Source organism: Lynx rufus, unplaced genomic scaffold, assembly GCF_022079265.1.
Source record: "Lynx rufus isolate CCGP_SWC_20201006 ecotype Redwood Valley unplaced genomic scaffold, mLynRuf1.p SCAF_4, whole genome shotgun sequence".
In the NCBI taxonomy this organism is placed as follows: domain Eukaryota; kingdom Metazoa; phylum Chordata; class Mammalia; order Carnivora; family Felidae; genus Lynx; species Lynx rufus.
Window position 1 is genome coordinate 121,252,276 of NW_025814856.1, and position 21,232 is coordinate 121,273,507.

The following is a 21,232-nucleotide window of genomic DNA, read 5'->3' on the forward strand; positions in this document are numbered from 1 at the left end:
CCCTCTCTCTCTGTCCCTCCCCTTGCATCTCTCTCTCTCTCTGTCTCTCAAAAATAAATAAATAAGCATTAGAAAAAAAAAGAACTCTAGAATATAAAATAATAAATAAAATAAAAACGAAGTGTATTTAACTCATCTATGAAATCACGGAAGTTACATAATTTGCATTTCATAGCCTGTGCATGCATATGTATTTTGTTCTTACCAGAACAGTGTAAATCCTGTGGGAAAGAAACTCAGTTTGCTTCTTCTTTTTTTTTTTTTATTGGTTTAAGAAAAAGCTCCAAATCAATACAGCTTTTATTGCATCTTTAAAATATCACAAATAAGTCTGAAAACTCATCTGGCATCTTGTTATTTCTGTAGCTGGACAACTTAGATCGTATCCATCAGTCTGCTGAACTGTTCCTTTTTCAGAAACACACAAACCATCCCCAAATTTTCCTTGTTTTTTACTGTTGTGGCTTGCTGAATCAAAGCAGCTGAGTTTGCTACAGTTTCAATGTCATTTCCTTCAAGAATTAACTCATCTGTCTGGGCTTGAGATGCTGAACAAACAACACCTGGCCTCAGCGAGGCCTGTGGATGTATTTTTTTAATGTTTATTTTTGAGGGAGAAAAAGAGAGCACTGCAGGCATGAGTGGGGAGGGGCAGAGAGAGAAAGCCTGGACAGAGGATCCCAAGCAGGCTTTGTGCTGACAGCAGAGAGCCCCACGAGAGGCTCAGGCTCACAAACCCTGAGATCATGACCTGAGCCAAAGTCTGATGCTTAACAAACTGAGGCACCCAGACGCCCCGATTTTTACCCAAGAAATTCTGGATTTCAACAAGAGAACCATTCTCCTGAGTAATGACATTAACAGGGAGATGAGCATACACAGACCTCATCTGGTAAAGGAAGCCCAGTGTAGAGTCCTTGACCATGGCCTGTAGGTGACCACAGATAGCGAGAACAGTAGACAGTCCTTTTCCATTTCCCACCATTTGTCAACTCAGAGCCTCTTCTTTTTCTTTCCGAGGAGACTGACTTCTACTGAGGAACCCTCCACAGGGTTCTTCGGGGGCCCTTCACAGTAATACTGGGTCCCTTCAGAGTGCTGTCGACATTTTCTGGAAGGTCAACAGTCTGCTGAGAAGGATCTTCATTCTTTCAATAGATACAGCAAAGAGCTAAACTCAACTTGCTTCTTAATCACGCACCTTCTACCAACGCTGTGTGCCTTCAGCTCACTGAAGAATAGGAAAAAAAGGGGGCGCCTGGGTGGCGCAGTCGGTTAAGCGTCCGACTTCAGCCAGGTCACGATCTCGCGGTCCGTGAGTTCGAGCCCCGCGTCGGGCTCTGGGCTGATGGCTCGGAGCCTGGAGCCTGTTTCCGATTCTGTGTCTCCCTCTCTCTCTGCCCCTACCCCGTTCATGCTCTGTCTCTCTCTGTCCCCAAAAAAATAAACGTTGAAAAAAAAAAAAAAAAAAAAAAAAAAAAAAGAATAGGAAAAAAAAAAAGGGACTCTGGGCTGGCATGTCTTTCCTTTCCTTCCGTGTCCAAGACAAGTGATTCCTAACACAGTCAACAGTAATTTGTCAGTGTTAGTTTCTTAGTTTTGACAAATGGACCGTGGTTGTGTAAGATCTTCACATTAGGTGGAAATAGATGGGAGAAAGTATATGGGCTCTCTCTTTATCATCTTTACGACTTCCAGGCATATCTAAAGTTATTCCAAAATAAAAAGCTTATTAAAAAGAAGAAGACATTTTTCGACACACCTTGCCAAGAATTACTAGGTTAAAAAGAAATTAAGGCATTTTAGCAGTGTTTACCTAACTTGCTAGGTCAGATTCACCTAGGGTGAATTCCTTTCCCCATTTCTAGGAGACTCTGGCTTATTAGATCTGCAGCGGGATTGGACCCAGGAGTGGAGATTTTTTTTTTCTTTTTTAATTGTTTTTTTAAATGTTTATTTATTTTTGAGAGAGAGAGAGAGACAGAGTGTGAGTGAGGGATGGGTAAAGGGAGAGGGAGACACAGAATCCAAAACAGGCCCCAGGCTCTGAGTTGTCAGCACAGAGCCCGACTCGGGGCTCGAACCCATGAACCACGAGATCACGACCTGAGCCAAAGTCAGATGCTCAACTGACTGAGCCACCCAGGCACTCCTTTAAAAAAAAAAAAAAAAAAATTAATGTTTATTTTTTGAAGGAGAGAGACAGAGAGTGAGTGGGGGAGGGGCAGAGAGCGAGACAGTGGAGTTTCAACAAGCACTCACACTGAAGAGTCTTACCAGACAAATTTGGAAAATATTGCATTAGAGTGCAATGGAATAAGGATAGGTTTAAGAGTAAGGTAAATTCGAGACCACATTCCAGCTATGACATTTTTTTTTTTTTTTACCAGATTTTTCACTTAAAAGCTTTTCTACTTACCGGTTGTGTGGCCTTTGAGGCACCCACTCAAACTTCTTAGACAATTCATAGTGATGTGGTCATAGTATAGAACTACTGTGACATTTAAATTAGGTACCTGTAAAACCCCCACACAGAGCTTGGCATGCCTAGGTTTGTGTTATATTGGCCCAAACACCTTATATTCTGATTTTTTTTTCCTCCAAAGAACATAAGAGGTTAATAAACTGTGACCATAGTTCTTAACATAGTTACCAAGACCCATGACCTTTTTGCAGAATATTACTAACACCTAGGGAATAGGAAATATGATCTCCTGTTTAAGTCTCCCTTGATTTAGAGATTGTGTTTGCTCATTCATTTTCCAGTAGATAATGGAGAGATATTTGCCCTTCATTGTGCCAAACGAGAGGCGTCAGACTGGATGTTTCCACAGGCTTCTGCCCGAGGGAAGGTCCCTTGATTGCCCACACAGAGGCCCCAGGCGTAGCTGGCATGAGAGTAAAACCTGTGTGTCCCCCCCTTCCAACCCGGCCATCCCAGCGCAGGCCCCAGAACAGCTGGGACATTGGATCAAGTCCCTCCTTTGGCAGAGGACAGGAAGCAGTGTGGGGAAAATATGAACACCGCTTCGGGTTGTATTTCACGGGAAATAAAGGGACAGCAAAATCCTTTGGCTGCTTTTTTGTCTCTTGATGTACTGAAACTTCCGTCTCTTTGTGATGGAAAGAATCACCCTTGATTTTGACAAGTCCTCAGATAGTGTGCCACAGATTGCTAGTTCTCTTGTCTCTGATCAAATAATGTATTAAAATTTTATACTCTGTGTGTATATTGGAAAAAAAAAATGTCAAGGCCCTGAGAGGAACATGTAACAGGCATTGGCCACGAGGCTAATTAGATTGAGAGATAATGAAGGGTTGAGGCTTAAGAGGCAGCGTTAGGTACAAGGTCTTACAGAGAGAACATGGTCAGGAAGGAGTTGGGGGGAGGCCATAGGGAGGGTCATCCTTTATCAAAGGACTGCATGACTATGGTCTGCTTCTCTCAACATCTCTGATTCGTGGCAAAACTTACTCCACCCCCTCGCTTTCCTGCTTTCTGTACACATGGCTGAAAATGAAGGCCCCAAACTCCAGGGCTCTAGCCTTTCCAAGTTCCCACACGTTCCAGGTCCTAGAGCAAGATTCTGTTGTGTCCAGCTTGGGTCCTGACTCAGCCGGCCTCATGGAGTCATGTATAGTAAGCATGACCGACGTCCACGGGCCTTCCGTGGTGGTGGGGAGGGAGGAACAGTTCTCTAACCAAGGGGCTTGGTCTCAGAGCTGCCCCCAAAGGTATTTTCTACAGGTGGAAAATGACCTGCTGCTAATTCGGAGTACTTTTTTAGCACCTTGGTTATCTTCTTCCTATCTCGTCTGCCCATCGTTTCAACAATTCTGCATTATACACTTGAAGGTTGGAATCTGGATGAGAAAGGAAACAAAGCGAGGCAAGATAGCAATTTTAGCTCTAAAATTATCTGCAGAATAGAGTCTGCAGACACATCCAGACTGCCGTGAATGTTCTTTCTCCATCCGTGTGCTTGACCTTCACGTTGGAGAAGAGACACCCAAGTCCTGTTTGTGGCATGGAGGAGCGCAAAGGCACCTCTTCCCCCTCAAGAGTGGCCTTGTAGCACACAACTCACAGACGGAAGGCACAAACGGGAGAGGCTATAAACTGTGCGCAAAGGAAGAAAGGCAGGGTGGAAAGGTTAGACATGAAAAAGGATCTGATAGCAGGAAAGCTGGTTCAAATTAATGAGACAATGCGAGCCTTGACATACTTGATGGATGTCAGTGGTTAAGTGCTAGCTGGACCTTCTGAGATTACAACCTCCATTCAAACCTCAGCCCTGGATGGCAACCTGAAACCCAAGGCCATGGGCGGCTGCGAGCATCTGTGGGCCCAGCATGGATTAGTGCCGCGGCCTTGGGGGACCCTGGCAGGCAGCTACTTCCTCCCCATGTACCAGTTACCCTGAAGCCAGGTGGGCTCTGGGGGGCGACAACAATACCAAGTAATTAAGATAGAATGTCCTTGGCTGTGTCTAAGGCACGTTCTTTTATGACAAGAACAAAGGGTTTGTTGATGAACTAATTTTTGGTGGGGAAAACTGCAGCATCTATTATTAAATGAATGCTTGCGATTTTTGTTTGTTTGTTTTTCAATAGCCCCATTATAATTTCAGTTCAGATACTCCAAAGCTCATGTTCCCTAATTTATTATCGCTTGCTGCGGTCCTCTGGGATACAGTAATTGAATTTTACTGGCGTCATTACCATATCCACAAACAAGCGAGTGTTCTGAGTTAAATCAGTCAAAGCCTGTTCGCGGGCCCACAGGAGATGTGCCCAGAGCGGAAGTCGATCTCAGCCTGGAACGGCGGGCATGTGTCCCTGGCCCAGGGAGCTTGGCCACTGCTTCGTGCAAACCAGGCTTCATGCAGTCAGTTCCAAGGGAGCAGTAGAAGCACAGGGGTACTTGAAGAAGAGAAAACAAAAATGTGAGGCTCCAAAGAGATTGCCCCCCCCCCAATAACCCGATTGTAATCCCACTGCAGTCAAAAATAGACAGGCTTCTGAGGGATGGGATCTACATACTTGGTTGAGAACCAGGAAATTCCACAAGGAGATGTTAAAATTCCATCTTTAAAAAAAAAAAAACAAACAACAAAAAAAATCCCAGATGGACAGTCTACATCCTCTTCTTCTTACGTCCAAAACAGGAAAATAAAATCATAATTTTAGACGCATGTTAGGGCTACACGGATGCACAGAGATCCTCTGAATCCAGTCTCCCCATTTTACACCAGAGGCTCAAAGGAGTAAAATGAATTCTTACCTCCATGTGACATTTAGTATCTTTAAAAAAATTCACATTCTCCAAAGATGTACCCTCAAATACTTAGGGAAGCAGCAAGGCAGAGTGAAAAGAATACAGAGGGCATACACATGGGGTCATGCAGGATTCCTGTGAGCCCCCGGGGAAAAGTCACTGAACTCTGAGCCTTGACTGCGGCATCTAGAATATGGGAATAATAATATGGGCTTCTTTGAGGACTGAGATAACATATACCAGTATCTAACAAAGCACTTGGCACCCAGTCTTAACTGAATTTCATCCTACCTTGGCATTTGTCAAGGAAATAGATAACGTGCTTTGACCTATTGCAGACAATTAGGCAGCTAAGTGGCTGAAATGGTGGGATGCTTCTGCAGCAGCCACTCCTTCTCTGATAGTTCCCACCATATTTGAGAAAATAGAAAAGGAGAAAGGCCCCTCCAGTAAGCCCACCTGTATTTCTGAAGGCATTAGGCCAAGGACTTTGGGTAGTTTTTTCTGGGCAGCTAAATTTCCCATACCACCGGGAGTTTGCAAAAGCTTTGGGGACTTAGGTCCTCTTTGACCCATAGATCAGATTTCAACTCAGATACTGCCAGTGTCCTCAAAAAGATGACCATCCCCACACACGATGAAGAAATCCTACCACCTTGCCCCCCAGGCTTCACTTTCCCATGCCTTGATTCTTTGCTAGAAAAAAATGAGCTGTTCTACCATTTCTTCTCTTGGCTTCATGTCCTTTCCTGTTTCCTTGAATTAATAAGAAGATTCTCCCAACTGAATCAACTTGATTCTGAATTCCATTATGGGCTGAACTGTGTTGTCTCCCCATTGTACAAACTCAGATGTCGAAGTCCTAAATCCCAGTACCTCGGAATGTGGCATTATTTGGAAATAAGACCATTGCAGATGGAATTATTGTTACATGGGGTCATCACAAAGTGGGTCCCTGCTCCAGGATAACTGGTGTCCTCATAAAAGGGGGAAATCTGGACACACATGGGTGCACAGGGAGAGCACCGCAAAAAGATGAAGGCAGAGTTGGGGCCGATGGGTCTATAAACCAAGGAATGTCAAAGATGGCCAGAAAACCACAAGAAGCTAGGAGAGAGGCATGGAGCCTGCTGACACCTTGACCTTGGACTTCTAGCCGCCAGAACTGTGAGACCTACATTTCTGCTTGAGCCAATTCCTGCTACTCTGCCCCAGCAGCCTGAGCAAACTAAATGGCAACCACTTCTTTCTGGAAACAAAGCCTCTCTCATCTTCTTAACCTTGTCCCAGGATTGCTGTGGACAGAGCCGTTGGCCCCTCCCTCTTGCACCGCCCTCCCCACAACAGCTTCCACGGGGGCTCTGCTTCACTATCATCTAAGCAGGCTTGATGCTGTCTGTGAACTCAGGTCCCAAAATTTGCCTGGAAACTCCAGTCCAGAGAGCAGTTAGCACCATGCTGGGGTGGGGGGTTGGGCAGAAGACAGCAGGAGCCTCATCCAAGGTCACATCCCTCACCTCTGGCCTCCCCTAATCTGACGGCAATCATAGCCTGGGAGATGATAAGACAGATTGTCTTTGTTTTTCAGCCTTATTCAGCTCCCTTATAAGGAAAAACTATGCCCCTTGAAGTCTTGCAGATCAGGGTGCTGTTACAAATCTGAGATCGCAGATGAGAGACTGAGGTCATCTTCCCTTCTCAGTATAAATAGAAAGAAGTTAAAAGTGGAAAGAAAATGTAAGAAATGAAATATTCTTGCTCTCTCTCTCTCTTCCTCTGTCTCTCTCTCTCTCTCTCTCTCTCTCTCATACACACACACACACACACACACACACACACACACACCACCTATAAACACAAATTCTTTTCCACTGGATTGGGCCTCCTTTTATGGATGGATATTCACAAGAATAGATGTATTGGTTTCTGTCCCCTGGGGTAATGATGATAAATACGCCAAGGTCAGTGGCTTCATCAGCCATTGAGACTGCCTACTCTGGCAACGGCAGATAATCATTTACTTGGTGGGTCTAGTTGCCTATACTTCAATTCATGCCTCACAGTGTCGCTGAAATGTTTCTTATCTCTCCAAAACACTTGTCTTATTGTGTCTTTCTGGTACAGAAAGAAATTCGTAAATTATTGCTGTGCCTGGGGTTTAAAAAAAAAAATCTTGGTCACGGCTCTGTGGGGGAAGAAGTTACTAAAGAATGGAGACGAGGTGGAAAATAAAGTTACCAGCGTGTATACAACAATATTCTGTTCCATGTCCTAGAAAGTAAAAACTCAAGTTTTGGTAGACCCAAAAGATCTGTGATGAAAAATTCTTCCTATTGTAACGCTCTTCCTAATAGTACTAATGCTTAATTAAAAAAAAAAAAAATCTATGGGGCGCCTGGGTGGCTCAGTCGGTTAAGTGTCCGACTTCGGCTCAGGTCATGATCTCAGAATTCGTGGGTTCGAGCCTGGCGTCGGGCTCTGTGCTGACAGCTTAGAGTCTGGAGCCTCCTTTGGATTCTGTGTCTCCCTTTCTCTCTGCCCCCCCCCCATCTGTCTCTCTCTCTCAAAATAAACAAACGTTAAAAAAAAAGTTTAAAAAAATCTACTAGCATTTATTGAGAACCTACTATGTGAAATGCCCTATGCTAGGTGATAGGACTACCGTCATAAATGATACATAATTCTAGATTTATTCTCAGCAACATGAAATCTATAAAGAGTACCTGAGGGGAAAAATACGTTTACTTTCCCAAACGTTCACTTTTTGAGAAGCGTATTCCTAGAACAGAGATAGAAAAAAGTGGAGTCATGTCGTGCCTCCTTCTTACATCAGTTTCCCACTGTTGTTTTGTAAATGGATATTGGAGTGGAATTATATTAAATGAATTGCCCCAATACACAGGTTCATATCGCTTATGTGAACAGAGTCTAGCGTGCGTGTCTGGGTGGGAAAAGGTTGAATAGCTGTCTCGCAGCATTCACCAATAAGCAGGTAGCCAGGGACTCAACCGTAAGCTAGCCGGGCCCTGTGGAAACACAAGGAGAAATACCAGCGGAGATTCTTGTCCTAAGGGAGCTTGTAAACCAGTGGAAAGGACTGACCCCGGAGCACACCACAGTGACCCAAGACAGAGTGAAGCGTTTGTGTCTGTGGGACGGACTGCCGGTGGCTCATCAAATATTTAAAGATGAATGGATATTGCCCTTGATGTATGCCCCCAACACAGGTTGAGAAAAACAGGCCAAAAATAAAGGCCAAACTACTTCGAGATGATTTTTAAAGTGTGGTATCGGGGGAAAAAAGAGAAATATTCACAAGCACAAGCCCCTGATGTTTTTACCAGTCGTCATGTGTGTGCACACGAGGCCGGGGGGCGGGGGGCGGTCAGGATGGTCAGCAAGGGCTCTGGAGCCGGCACCCACTCTAACACCTCCCCATTTGGGAATCTGGGTCAAAGATCACAGCTTCTCTGTGCCTCAGTTTCCTTGGCTCTAATGGGGGGATAGTAACGGGACCTACCTCAGAGGGTTATTATGAGGACTGAAGACTTCGTGTGAGGAGTGCTCCTAAAGTAGTGCCTGACACAAAAAACGTGCTTGTAAGAATCTGTTAAATTAACTAAATTAAACACCCTGTGTCCCCAAATACTCAATACTTGGGTCTTACATACTCATTTCATGTCATGTCACTTTAAGTCTTTACATAAATGAAATTATATATATATATATATATATATATATATATAGTCTCCAATACAGCATCTCCCTCCTCTAAGTTGTTCCATGTTGCCAGTTAATAATACCTTTGATGTAGGCAATATGAACATTAAGTATTTTTATCTTCTCGGTGGCCATGAGCTATTTTTTGTCTCCAAAATTGTGAGACCTGGTGATTATTATACGGTTTTGGGTTTGCACAGTCTTTCCCAGGAGCAAGGCATCGTTCTACAAAACACAAATCCTACTGTAGATAATTCCTTGTGCTCCTCTTCCACCAGTTTGGTTGCAGATTGAGCATTTGTTTCCAGTTCAACATGAACAATAGAAGGTTATCGCCTTTTACAAAAGAGAGGGTTCCTTCCTAAGCAAATGCAGTGTAGAGAAAGCTGTCTAATTGAGAATTCATGATACCATGATTGGTGATTTCTCACGCTGACGCTAAGAGCCCCAATCACAGGACTTTAAAAAGTGTACGTTTCTGGGGAGCTTGGTGGCTCCGTGGGTTAGGCGTCCGACTTTGGCTCAGGTCATGATCTCACTGTTGGTGAGTTTGAGCGCCTTGTCAGGCTCTGTGCTGACAGCTCAGAGCCTGGGGCCTGCTTTGGATTCTGTGTCTCCCTCTCTCTCTGCCCCTCCCCTACTTGCGCTCTGTTTCTCTCTCTCTCTTGAAAAATAAATAAATAGGGGCGCCTGGGTGGCTTAGTCGGTTAAGCGGCTGACTTCGGCTCAGGTCATGATCTCGCGGTCTGTGAGTTCGAGCCCCGCATCGGGCTCTGTGCTGACAGCTCAGAGCCTGGAGCCTGTTTCAATTCTGTGTCTCCCTCTCTCTGACCCTCCCCCGTTCATGCTCTGTCTCTCTCTGTGTCAAAAATAAATAAACGTTAAAAAAAATAAATAAATAAAAAGAAAAATAAACATTAAAAAAAAAAGTACACAGTTCTGTAACCTGCTTCACTTGAACTCTTTCAGATGTCACCTAAATGTAATCTGATTCATAGAGCTGTTCATTACAAACGAAGTCTCTCATTAATTTCATTTGGATAGGGGTCCCTGTGTTTTACACCATGTTGAAGAGAAAAGAGTTAAGTAAAAAGCGAATGGGTGCTTGGGGCGCCTGGGTGGCGCAGTCGGTTAAGCGTCCGACTTCAGCCAGGTCACGATCTCGCGGTCCGTGAGTTCGAGCCCCACGTCAGGCTCTGGGCTGATGGCTCGGAGCCTGGAGCCTGTTTCCGATTCTGTGTCTCCCTCTCTCTCTGCCCCTCCCCCGTTCATGCTCTGTCTCTCTCTGTCCCAAAAATAAATAAACGTTGAAAAAAAAAAAATTTAAAAGCGAATGGGTGCTCATCTGCACATACATTAGCATAAACTATTACACAAATTTAACTTGAGAACATCTGTCTATGTGTGCAAAAGCTCCAAAAACAAGTCTGTTGAATCAAGAGAACTTCTTACTTACTATGCATAATAAATGCTTCTGAAAAGAAATAATTTTAAACGTTAAGGTTAAACATACTATTTGGCACATCAATGTATGACCTACAAACCTTACAAGACAAAGAGGCACACAAAAGAAACAACCTATTGTTTAAAGATAAAGCAATCAATAAAACTAGACTCAGAGATGATGAAGATGTAACTATTAGAAAGGGACTTTAATTCAATGAATGCTAATATATTAAAAGATCTAGTGGAAAGCTACACATCATGCATGAACAGATATAGAATATCAACAGAGAGTTATACATGTTTTTAAAAAGAAATGAAGAAATGCTAGGGAAAAAAAAAACATATTAGAGATGAGAAATTCTTTAAAGGGATAATTAGCAGATGGAACCAGTTGGGAAAATGTCAGTAAATATAAAGATAGGTCAATATAAGTCATCTAAGCCGAATTACAAAGATTTTTATAGTGTCAGAGAAAAACAGAGGGAGGCACAGAATCCAAAGCAGGCTCCAGGCTCTGAGCTGTCAGCACAGAGCCCAACGCCAGGCTCGAACTCACCAACCGGGAGATCATAACCTGAGCTGAAGTCGGACGCTTAACCGCCTGAGCCACCCAGGTGGCCCATGGGACAGTTGATATATTTTAAATATGGGTTGTGGACTGGAAAATAGCATTTTGTTGGTGCTAAAATTTTTCCTTGATAATTGCACTAGGTTTATTTAAGAGAATGTCCTTGTTCTTAGGAGGTATAAGTGAAATATTTAGGGGCAAAGAAACATGATGGCTGCAGTTTACTCTCAAATAGTTGAGATAGACAAAAATAAGGCAAATGGGACAAAATATTAACAATTAGTAAAGCAGGTTAAAGGGTACACAGAAATCTTTTGAAAGAGTCTGGCAACCTTTTTTAAGTTGAAAATTAGAAGTTATTTAAGAAATATTTTTTAGTTATCCCACTTTGGGTTTCTTCCTTTTTTTTCTTTTTTTTTTTTTAATTTTTTTTTCAACGTTTTATTTATTTTTGGGACAGAGAGAGACAGAGCATGAACGGGGGAGGGGCAGAGAGAGAGGGAGACACAGAATCAGAAACAGGCTCCAGGCTCTGAGCCATCAGCCCAGAGCCTGACGCGGGGCTCGAACTCACAGACCGCGAGATCGTGACCTGGCTGAAGTCGGACGCTTAACCGACTGCGCCACCCAGGCGCCCCTCTTTCTTTTTTTCCATCATGACAAATGTACTCTTTAATCTCCATCCCCTATTTCAACCATCCCCCTGCTCTCTTTCCTCCTTTTTCCCCCTTTGCTCATTGTTTCATTTCTTAAATTCCACATGTGAATCAAATCATGGTATTTGTCTTTCTCTGACTTACTTCACTTAGCATTATACCCTCTAGTTTCATCCATGTTGTTGCAAATGGCAAGATTTCATTCATCTTTTTGGCTGAGTAATAGTCCGTTGAATGTATAAACCACAGCTTCTTTATCCATTCATCTGTGACGGACACTTGGGCTGCTTCCATGATTTCGCTTTTGTAGATAATGTTGCAATAAACATGGGTGTGCATGCCTCGCTTTGAATTAGTGTTTTCGTATTTTGGGGGTAAATACCCCGTAGTATGATTACTGGATTGTAGGGTAGTTCTATTTTTAACTTTTTGAGGAAACTGCATACCGTTTTCCACACTGGCTGCACCACTTTGCATTTCTAAGAACAATGCAAGAGGGTTTCTTTTTCTCCACATCCTCACCAACACTAGTTTCTTGTGTTTTGAATTTTAACCGTCTGACAGTTGTGAAGTGAGACCTCATTGTAGTTTTGCTTTGCGTATCACTCTGATGATGAGTGATGTTGAGCATTTTTTCAAGTATCTGTTGGCCTTACATAAAATTGTAAGTTTTGTTTATAGACCCAATAAGAGAGAAGGTAATAATGAGCGACACAACACGATACAAGGAGGAATACCTGAGTAGAATTGAGCATAAGGCAAAAACAAAAAAGCTATGTTTGTGTGTGTATTCAGCAGTCGAAATAAAAATAGGAAGATAATATGACTCAATGAGGCATGTGAAGGCGGTAAGAGTACATAAATAAGAACTTCCAAGAAGCAAACCATATTCTCAGGGCAAGCCATGTTTTTCTTTAGCACACGGAAGAATGCCGTAGAGTCTAAGTGCACCAGAGAGTCTTTCACAGTAAAAGAAGGGAAGAGAGGCTGATGTCTCCTGAAGTGAGCCCAGAGCAGATGGGGGTCAGGGGTTATACTCAGCCCAGGGAGATACTGAGTTTACAGATAGACTTAGCCATTTCTTCTTTGTGGAGCCCTTCCTGAGAAAGCAGGAGTAGTAAGTGGGCAGAGGTAAGACACCTACGTAGGTTTATTTTTAATATATGGTATGTTCTCCCAAAGAAGAAATAGAAACTGTACCTATGTAGCATGGGAGCAAACACCACTCTGAATAGCCAGAAAATCTCAAACTAAAATTGTTAAAAACAAAACAAAACAAACTTCGGCACACCTTCACCTTTAACCAGGCAAAGCTACCGTAGCCAACAATACAAATGGAATGTTAGGTGTGGTCACCAACTGAAAGGACCAAACGTTGCCCCAGGGATAAAGTGGGTAATTTATGGCACTGAGAAAAGGGGTGGGGTCCCAGGAGGCGGATCTGGGCAGATAAAGAGCACGGTTGATCTCTATTATTTGCAGATTGTATATTTGTGAAAGCTCCTACTCGCCAACTTTAATTTGTGAGCCCAGAATCAATACTCTGCAGTATGTTCGTGGCCATTTGGGGACACAGGCAGCGCCATGGAAAATTTGAGTTACCCAGGCATTCCCCCTGCTGAGGCTGAATGAGGCAATGTTTCACCTGCTTGTTTCAGCTTTCCCACTGTAAACAAGTGTGCTTTTCACAGTCTGTTTAGTGCCACATTTCTCACACTTTCTTACTTTGTGTGTGTGTGTGATTTTGCTGTTTAAAAGGGCCCCAAACATAGCGCTGAAATGCTGTCTAGAGTTCCTCAGTGAAGGACGGCAGTGATGTGTCTAAGAAAGCATGTGTGTTAGGTAAACTTCATTCAGGCATGAGTTACAGGGCTGTTGGCCGTGAATTCAATGTTCACGAATCAACCATATATATTAAATAAGGTGTCTTTATATGTTTAAAGTGTATTTATTTGAGTGAGAGAGCATCTGAGAGCAGGAGCAGGGTAGGGGCAGAGAAGACAGGGAGGTCGAATCCCAAGCAGGTTCCTCCGTGCTGTCAGCACAGAGCCTGATGCGGGGCTCGATCCCACAAATGGGGGGATCATGACCTGAGCAAAAACCAAGAGTCGGACGCTTAACCGACAGAGCCACCCAGGCGTTTTTAAACTGAAATGAGCCTCAAATAAGGTTCTGTATTGAGAAGTTGAGGAAAACGTGACCAGATGCTTACAGGAACCCAAACGTGAATTTCCCCCAGAGCAAGGGTTCCGTATTTGTTCCTTCCAGGTTTGCTGTGACTTTATACAACACAACTTGTGTGAGTAAGAATTGACTGTTAGAAGGAAACACATCCTACTCACAGTGGTAGTTGGTTTTGAGGACCCAGTAGGGGAAGGAGCTAGCGTAGTTGGTTTTGAGGACCGAGTAGGGGAAGGAGCTAGCACTATGAAGCTTTGGTCAATTTGAAAAAAAAAAAAAAATGTTACGGATTTAGAGTCACAAGACGCTGTTGTTGGAAATGCTGGCGCATGACAATTTATTTCCGTCTGGCACCTGATGCCATGTCACAGCCAGATTATAAAGCCACATTTCTGTGCCAGTAAGGAGTGACCACCTGTAGCTTAAAATCCCTCAAATGGATGTAATGAGATATTTAGCTATTCTGCCCCAAGACAAAGCAACCAGGTTAACAGGAAGCTATATTTCCCCCCTAATGATTTCAACAATAATGTAAGTATAATCTCCAAATCCCTCAGTCTCCCATGTAAGATGAGTAGCATTTGCCACATGATAAGGATGAAGTGACCTGAAATCCCTAAGTGGGGGGGGGGAGCATTTGTTCACGCAAAGTATTCTTTTAAGTAAACTAAGTAAAAGGACACTGGGAGATGCGGTCATTCAGTTAATGAGAAGCAACGCCATTTACACATCCGTAGCTCCGGTCTAAAAGATGAATGAACTTACGCCAAGAGTTTAATAAATATACAAAAGTTTGCTCAAATACTAGTATATTCACCTTTTTTTTTTTTAATAATGAGAAAGAAAAAAATAATGAAATAATGAAAAGTATTTCAAGAGCTGTCCTTCCATGTTAAATTACAGAAGAGCCTCGACGAACCAGAACAAAGGGAAGGGTCACGGAATTTCATCATCTACAGTTTCTGATCGGTTGGGGCTTAAGCAGAAATGCCTTGTCCAGCAGTGACATTCCTAAAATGTATCGTACAATACTTGGTTTCCCGGGCATAAAATGCTGCTACTAATAATCCATCTAATATTTTTGAACATCCGCCTTAGAACTGGTGCTGTCCAATGCTTTTTTTACTCACTTATTCCTCAAAGTGGCAAAGTGAAGTCAGGACTCTGGACTCAGGACCCATTTTCACTGACGCAGAAACGGAGGCACAAAGAGATGACGTTAATAGAACAAATGCAGTCCCAGGTGACTGAAATGCTTTCAACGCTTTCTAAAATCATACTGAACTTCAATGATGCTATAATTCTCTGGGACAGTGAAGGTACAACAGTGAGTTGAAATCTGTTTCCATCCTGGGTCATGGTGTCGACTTTAGTAAATTTCTGGCATTAGAATGCTTCATCGTCATTTGTTTCCAAGTTTCAGAGGAAGATTGGGAAGTGGCTAAGTAGCAATACCAAGTAATACTAGTTATCTCTTTTAATGGTTTCTTACTATAGGATAGCTGCCCACATTGCTGTACTTCCGGTAAAAACCAGGCCTTTGCAAATTAGGGGAGAGGGCTTTGATCTCGTGCCACTTATTACCGGGCAGTGTATGGCACAATGATCCGTCTTATGAAAGTAATACGCTTACAGGTCGGGCTGAGGGTCCAACCACATTCCAGACGGCTTCAATGGCTCTTTAAATGAACACTCCTACCTCATGCGAAGTTTAGTCTTTTTTCTTTAGGAATCTTACCTTTTCATAAACTTTGTAATGACAAAAATGACCTCCAGTTCAAGATAGCTCCTTCTTATCATTGACCATGGGAGTCAAAGGGCTTGACTTTTAATTCCAATTCCTTTAAACAGCTGAGGCCTGCTGAGACCCAATCATCTTGCTGTCACTGGTATATTAACAGCGTTTTCATATCACAGCTCACCATCGCTTTTACAGTCATCTTATTGTTTCTCTGGGCACCAAGTCACCTATCTATTCCTGAAAAATAGAGTTTGTACGCTACCGTAGAAATGGCAATTAAAAACCACTGAACGAGGACAGATAGACTTCAAGCTCATGTTTCATTGTCATCGATCACAACTGCTGTAGAAAACCACAGCGGATCATTATGAAAGCGTATAAAATATTTGGAAACTCCGACCATAAAACATCTCCATTAGCAAGTGGGTTTATTGACATAACTGAACATAACAACATATAACATTTATTCATTTCCCACCGAAAGACTTTCCAGTCGAACTGTTTTCACATAGCTTTTACTGTTTTTCCGTGAAGTATTTTCAGTGATGTTCTGCTACAAAAGGGTGGGTGGTGGGAAGGTCCAGAGGTCTTTTCCAGACTTTCAGTGGGGCTCAATATTTCACCGCTGTGCAAAGGAACAGCTAAAAGATGCCATCACTGTACAAATGAACAAAACTAGGGGCACCAGGGGTGCAAGATAGCCCGGAGGTTGCAAAACAGAGTGAACGACTCCTCTCCTGCGTACTAATAGCCTCAGGATCGGTTACAAGCCTCGGCAGCAGAGTAAGAATGACAGCCTCTTTCCCGTGGTTGGTCAAGTTTGGGCCCCACAGATACGACTATCAGAGAAGCAGCTGTACTTTAAGTGGTCTGGACATTCACTCATCTGAACATGAACACAGATCAGTTCATTTAGATGCCTGGGTCCCTGCTCAGCTGCTGGGCCAAGGGCAGGTTTGGCTCAATGGACCAAACATAAAAGGAGAACCCTGGGGAAGGACCCCCGGTCTAGGATAGATTCCCTGAGTCATCAGGACCATCAGGGGCGTTAAGGCCCTAAATAGAAGATTCGCTGTTAGCCTTAGCACCATTGCAGTCGCCTCCACGGCACCCACTGCCAATAAATCCATAACCATGGACAGTATAACCGTGCAGATCTTCTCTGGGACCGCTTTTTTAGACCACACACAAAACTGCTAATGTAAACCAAAGCACTACGGTTAGCGATAAACATGTACTTCATAAATATCAGGGGACCAAAGTGTCCCAAATAGTTGAAAACAACGGAGGAGCAAATAAAGGAGCCTAATCCTAAGTTTAAAGCAAAACAACATTTTAAAAGAAATGCTGCAATTAGTAACTAAACGATAAGATTTAATAACGTGGTACAACACTGGGTAGTGGAGGGATTAACTCGCAAAATATATAATTATTTCACAGTGAGGTTTAAGTACTCCTAACAACCTTCTGGCTTTAGTAGAAACAGACAACCACTGATGTACACTTTTTCACATTTTTCCCGATAATTTCTTCCTCTCTATTTTATATAGAGTAAGACGTTGCTGTGATTGAACGTCACGCTATCAATTGACCATCACCTTTTGCTTCCGTGCTATTAGGAAATTACCTTTATCACTTAACTGTGCAACCCCAGAGAAGCAGGGCACCCTCAACTGCGCGTCACTAATAAAAACACGAGAAGTACCACATCGTATTCATTCCAATCTGGACACATTGTCAGAGATGCGGTTAAGTGAACTACAAGGCTGCCCTTCCCTGCGGGGTCATTGGTTACGCACGCGTTAGTTAACATTCTTTTATCAAGTTCTGGCACTGAAATTTCCTTCTGCATATACAGGTTCAGAAAAACAAAATTAAAAAAGCCACAGGAGCAACCCTGACAGAGAAGTCTTGCGCGCAGCCTTCTCCTGAGAAAGTAGGTCACCTTAGTTAACCCCAAGGTCAGCGAATGTTCTTGCGGTGTTAATGTTAAAAAGAAAATACTAGTTGAACCACTCAGCTCAACTAAAACAGTCCTTGAGTTTATTGTCAGTTTGTTACATGGCAGAGATCTTCACATTCCTGAAAGAAAAAAAAATAGCGTCTCTGATTATTTAAACATTAAATTATCCTGAATGTTCTATTAACCAACATGAAAGAGTTCCTTGGTGAGTGTGTTAAACTTTACCACCTGTTTACAACATCACCTTCTTGGCCGAGACCGCCAGACCAGTGCAAGTCAAGTTGCCAAGCCTCCTTTGTAATACTAAATAAGTTCCTTTTTTCCTTAAATAGAACAAAACTCTCGTTTCACATTGAACAAACAAAGAGCATGCACCCAAATCTCTTTCTGGCCACACTGGGGGCAAAAGCACCCTTTTCTACCCCAAAGGGGGACAGGCTCTTGTATCGCAGTGCTACAAAGGCCATTGCCACAGCTGTGCCAAGGTCTCCCTGTAGAAGAAGGCTTCCCCCCGTCTGAGCTCCATCATCCATTTGTCCCCTACTCTTGGCCTTGACCAAGTACCACCCATTCACTTCATGAGCGGGTACTGGGAACTGGGGGTGGCGAGGGGTTGCCGAATCGGCTTTCCCTTTGACTCGTCTGGCAAATGCACAAAAGGGGGAAAGGAGAAACTCTGATAAAATGAGATCTCCCCTTGAGGCGGGTTGAGGGGTTCCATGGAAAGTGGCTCCTCAAGGCCAAAGAGAAGGTTTCCACAACCTCGGAGGCTCTGGCTCTAGTCAGCAAATCGCTGCAGAAGATGATCTTCCCGTCTCAAGCTGCCACCTGTGCCGCCGCCGCCGCTGTCCATGAAGCGGTCGCAGGGGAACTCGATGAGGTCCGCCTCGCTGAGAGCACACACGGTGGTGCGCGGACGGTGGGACTGGAATCCAGAGAAGTCGGCGGACACCCCGGTGCCCATAGAGCGCAGGGGACGTCGGGTGGAATACATGTGTCTAACATGCACAGGGGCCCCACCCTTCCGCCTAGCCCGCAGCTTCCTCCGCAGCCAGCGTGACGCCCAGGCCGCCAAGGCCAGGAGCACCAGCAGTGCGTTGACGGCCAGCAAGACCAAGGTCAGCAGCTGGTAATCTACGCTGCTCCGGCTCCCAGGCTCTGGCAGGGTGACCAGCCCAGCGCAATGGTCACGGGGGGCCACCGGGCAGACCCGACCCCCGAGGACTCCCTCGACGCACACCAGGTAGGGTGTGTCTCCGCGCAGCTCGCGCAATGTGGCCGAGTCGCTGCGCTCTGGCAGGTAGACAAAGCGGTGGAACTTAGGCTGCTGGCCAAAGCGGTCGAAGAGCAGACGAAAGCGCGCGCCGCCCAGCGGCGGGGGGCTGCGGTGCTGGCGCACGGCCCAGCGCACCGAGGCGCTGTCGGCGCCCACCGCCTCCACCGTCAGGTTGCACAGGATGAACTTGTTGAAGTCGCACGGGTCAGACACCAGCGGCGGCAGGCCGACCCCGCCGTCGGACTGGGCGGTGCTCTCCTGCTGCTGCGCTGCCAGACGCTGCTTTGCCGCGCGCTGCCAGGGGTCGCCAGCGGACGATGGCGCAGAGACGGGTGCGGCCGTCGGGGTGGGCTCCGCATGGGCAGCATCTGCAGGAGTCGGAGGTCCCCGTTCGGGCTTCTGAAGCAGGTCCAGCGGGTGTGGCGCCGGGTCCGCGGCAGCAGCGGCGGAGGGGCCCGGCTGCTGGAGGCCCGGGCCCCGTCGGCTCAGCCTCAGAGCGCTGCGGTTGCCCAAAAGCTCCCTGGCGGCCCCATCCCACACCACCCCAGGCAGAAATCGCCCGCGCTGCTGTGGCTGCGGCTGCGGCTGCGGCGGCAGCTCCTCCGCGAGGCCACCTGCAGGGGGCGCCACCTCCTCCCCGGCGGCTGTGGGCAAGGGCCTCCGCAGCCCTTCCGCGGTCGGGGAAACTGAGGACGAGGGACTCGCACAAGACCCGTTCTGCAGCTGCTGGTCATCCAGGTAATCCAGGTACTTGCCCCGCAAGGCCGGGGGGTGGCGACACTGCACGAAGACCGTGAGAAGACGGCCTTGTGAGTGCCAGTCGCCCATCCAGCGCTTCAGGCCCCGCAGACGGCAGTCGCAGGTCCAGCCATTGCCGTCTAGATCCAGCCGGTAGAGGGCCGGGCTGGCAGCGAAGATGTCCCCGGAGAGGGCGCTGAGCGCGTTGTCGCGCAGGCTGAGCTCGCGCAGCCGGCCCAGGTGGCCAAAGGTAGTGGGGTGCAGAGCTGACAGCGCGTTCCCGCTAAGGTCCAGCGCCTCCAGGCTGTGCAGAGGCTCCAGCAGCTCCACGGGCAGTTGGCTCAGCCGATTCCCCTCCAGGCGCAGCTCGCGTAGGGCCTCCAACCCCCAAAAGGCCTCCGGCGCGAGGTGTGAGAGCTGGTTGCCCCTGAGGGAGAGTAGGCCGAGACGAGGCAGGTGCTGGAAGACGCGCGGCCCGAGGTGCTGGAGGCTGTTGGCCGAGAGGATGAGGGTGGAGAGGGAGCGCAGCGGTGCGAAGGTGGCTGCATGGCGCAGGGAGGGCTGCAGCTCGTTGGCAGAGAGGTTGAGGAAGCGCAGTTTGCCCAACTGGGCAAAGGCGTTCTTGCCCAGAAAGCGGATCCGGTTGGACTCCAGATGTAAGTAAAGCAAGTTGCCCAAGGGGGCGAAGACCGCGTCCGGCAGCGCCCCCAGGGCGTTCCCGTCCAGCCTCAGCTTGACCAGACTCTCCAGGCCCTCGAAGGAGCCGCGGCTTAGGCGGCCGATCTCGTTCCCGTTGGCGTAGAGGATGCGCAGCTTGCGCAACGGGGCCAGGGTGCCCGGGACGAGCGCCTGCAGGAGGTTGTTCCCCAGGTAGAGCTCCTCCAGCCGCGAGAGCTTCTCGAAGGTCTTGGGGTGCAGAGCGCGGATCTGGTTGTACTGCAGGTCCAGCCGTCTGAGCTGCCCCAGGCGGTGGAAGTCGAAGGCCGTGATGTTGGTTATGAAGTTGCCGCCGAGGCTGTAGGTGAGCACGTCCTGGGGGCTCGGCAGCGAGCTGGTCTTGGGCACTGCGCGGAGCCCCCTATTGGTGCACAGGAGGTGCTGGGGGTGCTGGCAGTCGCACCGCTCTGGGCACACGGGCTGGGCCCGCGGCGGGAGCGCGAGACAGCCGTACACCACAAGTAGGAAGCGCACGGCGCGGGCAGCCTCCATCGCCGCCCGTCCTGCGTGCTGCGGCCGGATCGTCCTCTTGGCCCGCCTGCTCTATGTCTCCTCTGCATTCCCCTTGGCCTGGCCAGAGTCGCTAAATGGCCTCTTTCGGACTCCGCAGCGCGGTCCAGCCCCTCCTCCGCCCTTTGTCCGGTGGCTGGCCCGGGTCTCTGCAGGCGGGTTCCCCCAGCCAAGTCAGGCGGCGCGGGGCGCTCCGGGAGCTCCGGGTGCTACTTGTTGCATTTCTGCACAAAACTGTTTCTCCGGGTGTGCGTCGGGGGGCGGAGGGAGGGAGGGAGTCAGACCTGAGCTTTTTGTTTGCAGCGGAGTCCGGAGAGTTGGATTCCCTGGCACGGATTCTCCCCGCCGAGCGGATTCCCCAGCTGCAGGCGGGAGCCCTTCCAAGAGCTCCTCGGGGCGCGGCTTGGCTGCTGTGCCCCGGCGGCTCGGCCCCCGCAG

General features: G+C 46.7%; 1 protein-coding gene and 1 pseudogene across 1 annotated transcript; both read right to left on the minus strand.

Annotated features, from left to right (window-relative positions):
- Positions 1-319: 319 nt before the first annotated feature.
- LOC124523443 (60S ribosomal protein L9-like) lies at positions 320-3,627 on the minus strand (annotated as a pseudogene).
- Positions 3,628-18,331: 14,704 nt separating this feature from the next.
- On the minus strand, positions 18,332-20,776 carry TRIL (TLR4 interactor with leucine rich repeats). The gene has a single exon (XM_047095332.1). The coding sequence runs from the start codon at positions 20,774-20,776 to the stop codon at positions 18,332-18,334; it is 2,445 nt and encodes an 814-aa protein (XP_046951288.1).
- Between the last annotated feature and the right edge of the window lie 456 nt (positions 20,777-21,232).